Genomic DNA, 12,115 nt, shown 5'->3' with positions numbered 1-12,115 from the left:
TTGTTTCTAACAGATGCCTAGGGCTTTGTCAAGATGTCGAGACAGTCTTCCAAGATAGTAGTCCATGGTGATGGTGACAGTAACAGTGTCTGGGAAGCATTTTTTTTGTGTTGTACAATTCACATCTTCCTACTTGATCTCATTTTATTTTTGAAACAAATTTGCAAGGTTGGGAGGATGGATATTTTTACTCTTATTTTACAGACAAGAACCAAGGTCTAGGAAGGTCAAGACAATGGGTATTGGCCATAAGGCTGGTCAATGCCACAGTCTGTTGTTGACCTTGTTTTTCTTATATTACTTTAGGCCTCTCTGCTGGATCAATGCAATTGACCACAGTGACCATCCACAGTTTTCTCAACCTACGCACGTTTTGGAGCTAATTTAACACCTTTTAGAGTCCAGGTTTATGCATTTCCTGATTTCTGTTTAAAGTAATTCCAGTTCCATTGGGTTCTTCTTTATTCTGGTAATCAAGACAGATTTTACAGATAGTTAATATAGCTTAATTTTCAGGGTCCCTTACTTACATAGGTGCCTGAGAGAACTTGGGAGTTGTACACTGTTCTATGGGTAAAGGAGGACAGGTTGTGACCAACAAGCATTTGGCTTTTAGTATTCAGTTAAAATGCCTACAGAGATCACAGAGGAAAGGCACCAAAGTTTCTAAGTCATCAGGACTTTTTCATGATATTTTTTCTTATTCTAAATATATATTTGTATTTTGCAAATTTGCAGAAATTCTCTAATAATTTTTCTTAAAGTAGTTCCCCACATTATATGAGCTTCTGGCCCCACAAAATCTGTATCTACTTCTGATAAATTCTGTGTTTAGTAAGTTAGGGTCAAAATCACTCTTTCTTTGACAATTTTATGGAATTTCTCTCTTTTCCTTCTCAGCCTTCATTTGGTCAGACTGAGGTTCATACCCTGTATCTTTTCAGTTTCACCATATGCAGAATGCACAGTATTTTTCCCTCAAAGAGAAATAGGAGCTTAAAAACAGCTTGAGAAGTAATTATATAACACCTGTATGGATTTTATGTTTATGCCCCCCAGAATTCAGTTACTTAAGGAGGAGATTCATATTGCAGCTTGAGAGTCTACTTTAGAAACTATGAGGATGAAGTATTAATTTCTAGCATTTTAGACATTCACCTGAATCAGGAAGTATTACTGAACACAGTCACACATACTGTCTTATGTTTATATTTTAACATTTTACATTAATTCTTTCAATAAATCTTTTTGTTGTTGTTTTTGAGCATCTTCTATTTGTTATTTAAATAGCAGGAACACAGGAACTGTAAAAATATGGCTCCAACTTTAAAACCTGAATTTTAACAAATGTCATATCTCTTTAGTTAAAAAAAAAAATCTGACTGTGAGCTGACCTACCACCAACTTGTGAGCTTGATCTTCAGTCATTTTTGTTGTTTGTCCCCCTCCCAAGGCTTCTAGGAGTATCCAGGGGCTGATGGGCCACCAAGAAGTGTTCTTATCTCCTGTTTGTTGTGGCCCACATGGTCCTTTGAAAGAGGCTGCGTCCCTGGTAATCTCCACATAGGACACAGTGGTTTTGGTTGGGGTCCAGCCTCCCTGGGCCTCCTGGACAATGAGTTAACTCACTGGTTGGTGAACAGAGAATGAGCCTGGGCTGCAACCTAGGGAGTTTTGCACCGTAAACCCTTAGGTTCAGGGGGACAGTCTACTTCTGCCTCTTAGGAACTTGTTTATACCCCTCCCTGTCCCCATATCCCAAACCCCCAAAGGAACATAGGCTTCCAGAAAATAAAAGTCAAGAAAGGTAATGCCTGGTCATTTTCTTATTTGGCTAGATGGAAATGAGAATTTAGAGGAAAAACTCACATGAGAAGTTTCTTTTAAATAGAAAATGAATCTAATGAATGATGTGGAATCACACTTTGAAGCAGGCATCTTTCCCTGTAGGGAAGAAACAAATATATGTGAAGGATATAGATGCAAGATTTTGCCTCTCAGTTTGGATATTTTTTTCACATGAACTCCACAAGGTAGAAGAAAAACCCCCACAAGGTAGACTAGGACAAGCTGGATTAAATATCTCACTTTTGGAAAACACTTCATTGTGCTATTGTTACAAAAGCAATCCATGTTTGCACAATGTATTTAGGTAGTCCTACAGAGGAATACCAATAATATTTTACTTTTTGTCATTTTGTATGTGAACAGATTTCCTTATTTATGTAGTATTTTAAGTGCATTTAAAATATAAGAAGTAATTCAACAATGCTGTTTTATAAATTGTTTTTAAAATTAATAAAATATTGTGATTGACTTTCTTGGATGTAAAACATTTATGAGATAATTCTAGAGACTTCAAAGCATTCTTATATGCCACAATAATTTAAATAATCCTTTACTGTTAGATGTTACAGATATACCAATGAAAATTATTAAATTGTTACAGCTGTCCCACCGAAAGAGATCACGCCACGAAAATGTCCAAATTAAAAAGTCCTTTAATTAGCTGCTGACCAAGGCCAAGCTCATGTTCCCACTTCCCTTGGTGCCGATCAAGCGGGGAAAAACCACGCAACGGAATGCCATAGTCTCATCTTTGAGCAAGCACAGGGGTAGAGAAGCAGATCATAAACTAGATTACAATCCAATTTTGGGGATCCAGCAGGAAATTCCCATCTTTTATGGTTAGGGCTGCAGTATAACATGTCCTGTCCTTTGTTTTCAACCACAAGACAAGTTACATGCTGGTTAATTTACCACTTTGAAGAAACAATCCGGGGAGGAAAAGGGTTAGTTCAGACACAGGCTATTGGGGGTGAGTTCTGGTTAACTCGCTTACTTCAAAACATATCTTGTAAAATTTTTATATGTGTTGCTATTATAAATGAACATCTTGTGTCTGATCATTCTAGTCAAATCTTTGCCCGTACTCACTTTATTTCATAAGTACTGCAATTAGAATCGGCAGTTGTCTCTTCAACATAGAGAAAGACAACTATTTGTTTTTAAGAGCTAAGCCTTGGGCTGGGGGTTATAGCTCAGGGGTAGAGCAGGTGCTCAGCAGGTGCTCAGCTTGCTTGAGGTTTTGGGTTCATTGCCCATCACAAACACAGCAAGCAAACAAACAAACACAAACAAACAGTGAAACAGGAAAACTCAGTCTGAATGGCAATGGGATGGGGAGGTCTGGGTTGCAGGCCTTTTATTGGCCAGAGGAACAAAGATCTATAGGTCATGCATGGCTGAAATCTGGGCAGGAGCTTCAGGGTACCAGGATCCGATAAAAATCTAAGTTTTATCTAAAGTAGAAGGAGGTATAGAGTTAAATAAATCAATAATGACTCTAGAATGTTAATGTGAAAAGTATTTCTCATTTTTAATTAAGGATATGCATTTTGTTACATTTTTTGTGCTCTGCAATATTAACACATGTTCTGTTTCTATTTTTCTCTAAAGGGAAATCATAGTTGATGTAAATTTCTGTTGTCTCTCAGTTAGTAGCACTTGGTGGAATCTGACCACTTGGTTACTACATGGAAGAGTCCCCAGAGTGCCTTATCTAGGGTATAAGAGGATACAGAAATGGGACCTTATACTTTTTTTTTTTTTGGCAGTAAAGGGCTTACGCGTCCTAGAAAGTAGATGACACATATTTTAAAGTTACATTTTTGGTCTCAAGGCTATATTTATCGCAGTAAAGGCTTTCTTCCGGTTACGACCTTTTAAAGGCCTTGCTTGAAGATGCAGAGCGGTGCAGGCGTAAGATGCAGACGGCCTCCACGCTCATCAGTGGCTTGGCAGGGGAAAAGGAAAGATGGACCGAGCAGAGCAAAGAGTTTGCTGCACAGACTAAAAGACTTGTAGGTCTGTAAATACATTTTTTAATACATTTTTAAGCATTGGTGAATATTGATCACACAGAGCAATGGTTTTTAGTTTGTCAGATTCATAAACATAATTTACTTTGATCTTTTCACCCTCCTTGTCTTCACTCTCTCCTACAGTTTCACATTTTTGGTAGGGAGGGAGGGATACAAACAATACATTTTGATCATATCTGTCTATGAGAATAGATTGATTATGGCAGGGAGTAAGCAAGCTTGAGCTTCAATCCAACAACACAATTATTTCTGATCTCTCTCTCTCTCTCTCTCTCTCTCTCTCTCTCTCTCTCTCTCTCTCTGACTCCAGTCATTTCAGAAAGATAGAAATGGTCTGGCATATTTGCTGTCCTAATTAGGTGGGTTAATGACCTTTACACATGACGTTATCCAATCACTTTCCAATTCTCCTGTGAGTGGGTGGGAATATTGATCCAAGGCACTTTGAATGAAGGCTCTGTCTCCTGAGGTGTCAGAGCTCATCAACTCAAGAGATCACCCACTCCCTCACAAGAAAAGTCAGAATAGTCCAATGCTTGCTTCCAGCAGTGATAACTTTCTAGGCTCTTTGGCCCGGTTTACCAAGAAACCAAGCTCCTGCTTGCTTATTCACCAAAGCATAGGAACTTGTGGTTACAATTTGACCTGTGCAATTTAGTTTTTCAAAGGATGTCTTTTAAATTTTTTAAAAGTTGGATGTATTATACAATTACAAAGATGATTTAAATATATCGTGGTGTTTGTTTTCTACTTTAGGGGATGTATTGCTGGCTACTGCTTTTCTGTCTTATTCTGGCCCATTTAACCAAGAGTTTCGAGATCTGTTGTTAAATGATTGGAAGAAGGAAATGAAAGCTCGGAACATTCCATTCGGAAACAATTTCAATCTCAGTGAGATGCTGATTGATGCTCCTACTATTAGTGAGTGGAACCTCCAAGGTCTGCCAAATGATGACCTGTCCATTCAGAATGGAATTATTGTCACAAAGGCATCTCGCTACCCTTTGTTAATAGATCCACAGACTCAAGGAAAGATCTGGATTAAAAATAAGGAAAGCCGAAATGAACTCCAGGTAATTGGTGTTTGAGTATATTTACATTACTGGTCAAATTTTATTGCTCCAGATTGCTAAAAGTCCAAGAATTTAAAATATTTGCAAACCTTACATAATATTGGTAATTCTAGGTAGAGCAGTAGCAGGTCCAAGCTTAAATCTAATAATGAAATCTTTAAAAAAATCTCAACATTTGGATTTGTGTTCATGTCTACTAATGGAATTTTTCAGTGGTTTCAAACTCTGTGCTGTTAAAGTCTTTGATAAACAGAGAAAGACAGAGCTGTTACAAGGATATTTCTTAATTATTCAGTTATTATTTGTTACAAAGTTGTTGGGGTAAAGAAAAGCATGCTTCCCAGTAGAAGGGAAGGTTGATAAAGAGAGAATGGAAACAGTTTAAATTTTTCTGTACCATTTCACCAAGTATGGCTTCCAAAGCCATGGATTTCTAAACATCTATGTGTTTGCCTGCTGAGCTAGAATATTTTAAGTACAGCGATATTGCTTGTCACTGTGTGTTGCACGAAGAGCCTGTGTCAAGAGTAGCCCTTCATTCCTGGCTCTAGATCACGTCTCTAAATCACAAGTACTTCCGAAACCACCTGGAGGACAGCCTTTCTCTTGGAAGACCCTTGCTTATTGAAGACATTGGGGAGGAACTAGATCCAGCTCTGGATAATGTTTTGGAAAGAAACTTCATTAAAACTGGATCTACTTTTAAGGTAGGTTAAGTCTGTTGACAACAATATGCAGAGCAATTACACAAGGCCAGGTAAGTGTGACATGGATAGAATTCTCTCACTGGGCAGCAACTGAAATTAGAATCATTGATGAGAGGTATTTTTCTGTACATCCTAAATTGGGATTAAACTGTTCTAGAACAATCCTTTTAGGCATATCTGTTTTACTTTTGTTACAAACAGGCTGACTCCACATTGATATTTGATTACTGTTAGATTTTAAGCCCTTCCTCCCATGTCCTTCTCTCCTTTTGCCCTACTTCGTTCTCTTCTGGGGAAGCTGAGAATAAACCTGGTGCTCCTACAAACCCCTGTCTGTGGCCATGGATGGCAATCCCCATCCCAGGTCATGCTTCTGACATCATAAAGGCGTATACCAGCTGCCCTTCCCTGCTTTCTCAAGCCATTTTAAAAGTTTGGGTGAGAACTTACTCTGTTCTTTCCTGGAAAGAAAAATCTCATTATGTGAACAGTCACTCCTTTACTCCTTTTGGTACACATGAATCTTCATCAATCTCAGTGCCTGGAACAAATTTTGGTTGAGGATTCCATTTTTTTTTTTTTTTTGGTACCGGGATCGAACTCCAGACCTTGCACTTATGAGGCAGGCGGTGGAACCACTTAGCTAAATCCCCGGCCCCTCCATCTTCTGTGGAGCCAAATTCTGTATTTATTTCATGGTATACATTTATTGAACTCCCTCCAGTCCCTCCCTTTCTCTCTTGTCTTTCCTTCCTTCCATCCTAGTGATTTGAAGTGCTGTGAATACTCAATAAGTGTTTCTTTTTCAGTATGTTAAATCATCTCCATTTGCAAAATCATTTAAAGCAATACCTGACCCTCTACAAAACGATGTGGTAAGTGTACCTCTTTTATTGTTTGAACTTTCTTTTGATGGACAAGGTGAAAGTTGGGGACAAGGAAGTGGATGTTATGAATGGCTTCAGACTCTACATTACTACCAAATTGCCCAACCCAGCCTACACTCCTGAAATCAGTGCTCGGACCTCCATCATTGACTTCACTGTCACCATCAAAGGCCTGGAAGATCAGCTACTGGGAAGAGTCATTCTCACAGAGAAGCAGGTGGGTAAGGTGTGGCCACCTCCTTTTCTGCATTGAGGGTCTTTCATTGATGAAAATATGACAGAAGTTGTCATAGGATTCACCTTCTTTCTTTAAATCCTTATATGTTTTCCATTAATTCACAGATATCTTCTTTTTACCCAAAGGAAATTATTAATCAGTTATCTACCTATATGTTTCATATGTGTCTCCTAAATTATATATTACGCTGATTGCCTCTCTGCAGACTGATGATGTAACTGTGAGCACATCAGTCTCAGTTTCTGCAACATTATTTTGGTCTTCGCTTTATTTTTCTGAGAAGTTTTTCTATGGTGAATTTTAGTTTCCTGCCGACTTTCAGTTTCCTAACACCCATCTAGGTCATTCTTCCACTTGATTCCTTGTTATACTAGTAGAATAGACTATGAGAACTTTGTACACAGACAACAAACTACATTACTGTTTCTTAGCTGTTATCTGTGAGAGCTCAGTGTAGCTGTGGTGGATCTGATGTGAGAATTTACAAGTTGTGCCCGTAGAGTTTGATTGTGCACCTGACTTCAGGTGCCCTGGAAATATAACTCTGTGTCTGTTTAATTGACTTCTGTTTTATGGGCTAACTTCATGTTCAGTGAAAATTGGCCAAGCGTATAGGCATTGCCTTTTCCCAAGTCAGCATTTTTTCTAGGGAACACGTGAGGCTTAAGCAAAGCAATGTAGAGGATGTTATTGAGATTGCAATGATGAACCTGCAGGAACTCTTAGCATTGCCATTGGCTTTCTCCTGGCTTCGACAGTGAGGAATAGCGTAGTTTACTATGTGGCCCCTTCTGTGCACTGACCTGAAGATTTGTCAGGTTAAGATGCTTGGCGAAATCATTGAGAATATGCACTCCCACCTTTTCTACACACTGTACTGGACCTACTCTTCCAAGTCCTGCCAAGCATCTATTTCATTCCCCCCTTCCTTCCTCACGCCCTTCTTCCTCTCTCTCCCTTCCTTTTATTTAAAATCTTCTCTATTTTTAATTTGCAGCACATGAATCATACAGTCATAAAGTTGGAAGTTACCTTAGGAGCATTTAATCCAGCTTCACAAATTCACATGGTTAGCTGAACTTAATATGACAGGAACTGATACTGTAGTTCTTACCACAGATTAGCTGTTGAGGCAATAACAGCCTTCAGATACATGTACTTGGTTGGGGATGTATGTATGCATGTACATATGCATACATGTATGTATTTTGTGGTGCTAGGGATTGAACCCAAAGCTTTTGTGCTGACCTACATCCCCAGTCCTTTTTAAATTTTTTTTTTTATTTTGAGACAAGATCTCTCTAATTCATTAAGTTGCTCAAGCTGGCCTCAAACTTCAGAGTGCTGGAATCACAGGAGTGCGAGACTAGGACTGGCTGTACTTGTTTATTTTCAGGTCTTGCGTTACATCTCAATTGACATGTTGAGAAAATTCAGCAATACCGTATAGCTGCTTGAGGAAGGACTGAGATTTTTGATTGGCTGTGTATTGTTGCACAAGTGGGCATCCTGAGGGTGTCTGGGGCAGCACTGTCACTGGCACCCTGTGCTCTGCTATACCTGTAGCCCGGGCTCCAGGGAAATAAGGCTGCTGGTGACGCTTCACGTGATAGCCTTGTGCTTTGTTGTCTTATTCAGCTGAGATGAATCCATTTCCTGAGAGCAAATAATTCTGCCTGGCAAATGTTGGATGCCATAAAACAGAACAGAACACAACACAACACAACACAACAAAACAAAACTGTGCTGAGTCTTGCTTACTGCTTACTTGCTTAGCAGAGGTTTACCAGGAAGCAAGGAGCCCTTTAAGCTCTTATTAAGAACACTTTTAACAGCCTGGCAAAGCCAGCGTGGACCTACATTTGTGCCAGGCCTTTTCTTTTTTCTTGAGAAATTGAGCATCTTGAGAAAATTACTCCTCTGCCATTGTCTCATTATCAGACTCTGTTCCTGCCTCACAATAAAGCGTTCTTATAAAAATGTGGCCAGAGTAATATGACAACATTCTTTCTTCCACAGTCCCAACGAGTCATCTCACCCTGAACCACATTTTAATACAGCACCTAAGATTTAGTTATTTTTACCCCAAAGTAAAGTCTCCTAATGCCGGCAGGGAGCTGTGGGGTTACTTTTGATGGAGTTTCAGAAGTTTGCTTTTCCCAAAACAGTTTTGCCTTTGTAGCATCTCCTCTTTCCATCGTATTCCTGCTCACATTGCTGAAACTTCTAGGTCTGGGTGGTGGCAAATGGGTCTGAGTAGATCTCTCCTGTTTTTGAGTCATTCGTAACCCACTGAAAACAACCCATATCTGGACTTTATGGACGTGGACATAATGTCTTTTTAAGTCCAAAGTGTTCCTTTGATTTCAGTGACAGACTCTGGCTATAATCACCTCTTGGATGATGGTACCTATCAAATAAAAATTCAAAATTTCCTTAAGTGAAGGTGGGTGAGGTCTATTCAAAGCTGGGAGGGTCCTACAAATAGGAAATTGATGTTGGAGGGCACTGGAGGAATGTGAGGCTGAAACACAGGGTGACTCTGTTAATCGAGACGCACTTGCCTTTCCCAGTCCATGATTCTTCTTGGGTCATGCAAAGGGAAAGCACATCTTTTTGGATTCCATCAATTTACCAAGAGTTCAGTGTCCTGGGGAACAGGGCAGCAAGGGCCCTCACCAACACCATGATGTGGTCTCAGTGTGCGCCTGCTAGAACCCCAAGTTAATTTGCTTCCGGAGTAAATGGAAATCTGGGAGCATATGAATACAAGGAAACTTGCCTTTAAAAACTGAGTGCTCAGGCCGGGGATTTAGCTCAGTGGTTCTGGCACCTGCCTCACAAGCGCAAGGTCCCAAGTTTGATCCCCAGTACCAAAAAAAAAAAAAAAAAAAATTGAAAAACTGGTTTCATACTTTCCTGTGTGCTTCAAGGCAGTCTATTTAATTACTTTTTAAATCAGCACATAATTACTGTACATAATTATTAGGTGCAATGTGATGTTTCCATACGTGTGCACACTAAGGGTAAAATCAAGATAATTTGCCTATTTATATATCTCTATACATTTGTCATTTCTTTGGGTGAGAAGATTAGAAAATCTACCTTTTAGCTGTTTAGAAATCTTCATGGCTTTTACTTACAGTCACCATACTCTGCACCAGGATTTATTCCTCTTGTTTGCTTATAAATTTGTAGTTGTTGATCAACCTCTTCCTGGCTTCTTTTCCCCATTCTCGGGTAACCATTCTTTTACTCTTCCCTTCTATGAGATCAACATTTTAAAGCTTTTCCAAGTAAGTGCAGTTATTTATCTTTACATATTTAGGTTGATTTTGCTCCATATAATGTCCTCCAGCTCCACCCATGTTGTAATAACAAGATCTCATCTTCCTGAGAGGCCGAGTCACAGTGTTTTCCTGTGTATGGGTACTGTATTTTGCTCATGCATTCCTCAGTTGTTGGGCTCTGTGAAGAGTGCTACAGTGAACATGCGAATGCATATGTCTCTGACACACTTTCATTTCCTTGGGATACATATCTAGTAGTGGAATTGCAAGATCACATGGTAATTCTATTTCTAGTGTCTTTAGAAACTTCCATACTGTTTTCCATAATGGCTGTACTGTTCAAGTTCACATCAAGGCCCTCTTCAACTCTTGACTTGCTGTACCTGTGGGTAGATTTGAATGACCTGTGTTGTCCCAGAAGGTGGTGCATTCAGATGATCTTTGAACTGGAAGTAAACAAGTAGGCCTCCAATAACTTTTCTTTATAGGATACCAAATCCTTAGCTCAACCCCACCTCTATCCTACAGAATACGACAGAAATAAAGAGAATTCTGTTTTATTAGGAGAAAAATACCAATGATTTCTCAGTCACCTCTACTGGTTGCACAATAAATGGCCTCAGGGATCTTCACTGTTCAGAATTCTGGATGAACAAGCAGATGGGTGATTTCCTCTTGAGGTGGAAGGACCTGAACGTGGTGAAAATGACTTGGGAATGGGAAGTAATTTAATAAATGTGCCAAAATTTTCAGTTTAATTTTCTTCTTTGGTAAGCCACTAACTTTTGAGCACTTAATTAAATAATATGTTCATGAAATGTTACTGAAGCACTTCTGTACTTTCTTTTTTCACTTTGGAATACCCCCCCCCCAATTTAGCATTATTACAGTTTGTAAAAAATTTTTACAGTGTAGCATTAGTATGCAAAATACTTAGCACAAGTTTTTATATCTGTCTATCTATGATCTATCTATCTTATTTATCCTTCTATCACTCTATGTACTCTAGGGTAGGAGACAATCTCTTTGATGAATAAAAGATTTGTAGATAACATTATTTTGATTGATTTTCCCACTATATTTATTTTTAAAATGCTATCCTTTTAGTATAACTAAAGTAGTCATTGAACAGAAATATGTGTAAATCAGCCATATAAATAAAGCTATGTTTAAAACCATATCCCAAGTAATGTTTTTCAGTCTTTCAATCTTGAATAAAAAGCAAATGGAAATTGTTCTATTTTCTTTCTCAGATAATCTTTCTTTTGCCCATAACTATAGTTCTAGTTGTTGATCACTTCTACTTAGAACATAGATTGCTTTTATAATTTCACATAGGACTTCAAGTTACACTCTTTATTTTATCTTCATCAGTTCCAAACTTTAAAAAATGTATTTCTCAAATTTATTTTTAACTCTTCAGAGTTATAATTTAATTAAATCGACAAATTTGTTTAATTGATATTGTTGACAATATTAAATTGACCACAACAATCCTAATAATATTCAGTACTTTTTTTACTGTCTTTAAATCAGGAATTGAATACTTTTCTTCTTACTGTATATATTAGTGTGTTTATTTTATCAGTGATGGTTTTTGTAAGCAATTTGGTGGCCTGATGTTAGCTCAGTCTCATTACTCTCAAGTAACACAAGGTTGGAAATGTGATTGTAACAGATTTGGTAAGCTGAGAATTTTGGACCTTTCACAATGACTAAGGAGATTCCCCTAGAAGACTATGAGCAGAGAAGGAGTTGATAGCAGAGAAAAGGGCCAGCAGGGAGACCAGTTATGATTAATACCTAGGTGGAGAATTAAAGGCTAAATTAGGGCAGTGGTATATAATTGGAAGAGTGGACAGAAGATAAAGGTTATTGTGCAGGCAGAATTGATAATACCTCTAGTATTTTTGAATTTGACAACCTATACTCTCTTTGCCCATTGACAAAAGTGTGCATCCTTAGCATTGTAAGTGCAAAACTAGATTTCCCTAATAAGCTATCCCTTTTAAGCTATCTTATTATACACTTTTATA

At 38.3% G+C, this 12,115-nt stretch overlaps 1 protein-coding gene across 6 annotated transcripts in view; it reads left to right on the top strand.

Moving 5' to 3' along the window:
* Dnah5 (dynein axonemal heavy chain 5) overlaps window positions 1-12,115 on the top strand; it is a 332,580-nt gene that overhangs the window by 238,884 nt on the left and 81,581 nt on the right. For all 6 annotated transcript variants that reach the window (XM_087189237.1, XM_087189236.1, XM_013072408.3 and 3 more), the window contains 4 exons: window positions 3,732-3,867; window positions 4,641-4,957; window positions 5,509-5,664; window positions 6,586-6,768. In XM_087189237.1, the coding sequence (XP_087045363.1) occupies window positions 3,732-3,867; window positions 4,641-4,957; window positions 5,509-5,664; window positions 6,586-6,768 (792 nt within the window). The remainder of the gene's footprint in view (window positions 1-3,731; window positions 3,868-4,640; window positions 4,958-5,508; window positions 5,665-6,585; window positions 6,769-12,115) is intronic.

The sequence above is a fragment of the Heterocephalus glaber genome, unplaced genomic scaffold (assembly GCF_053883595.1).
Source record: "Heterocephalus glaber isolate CG9 unplaced genomic scaffold, H.glaber_assembly_v1.0 deba00001538, whole genome shotgun sequence".
In the NCBI taxonomy this organism is placed as follows: Eukaryota; Metazoa; Chordata; class Mammalia; order Rodentia; family Bathyergidae; genus Heterocephalus; species Heterocephalus glaber.
This window is presented reverse-complemented; position numbering and strand designations above follow the sequence as displayed.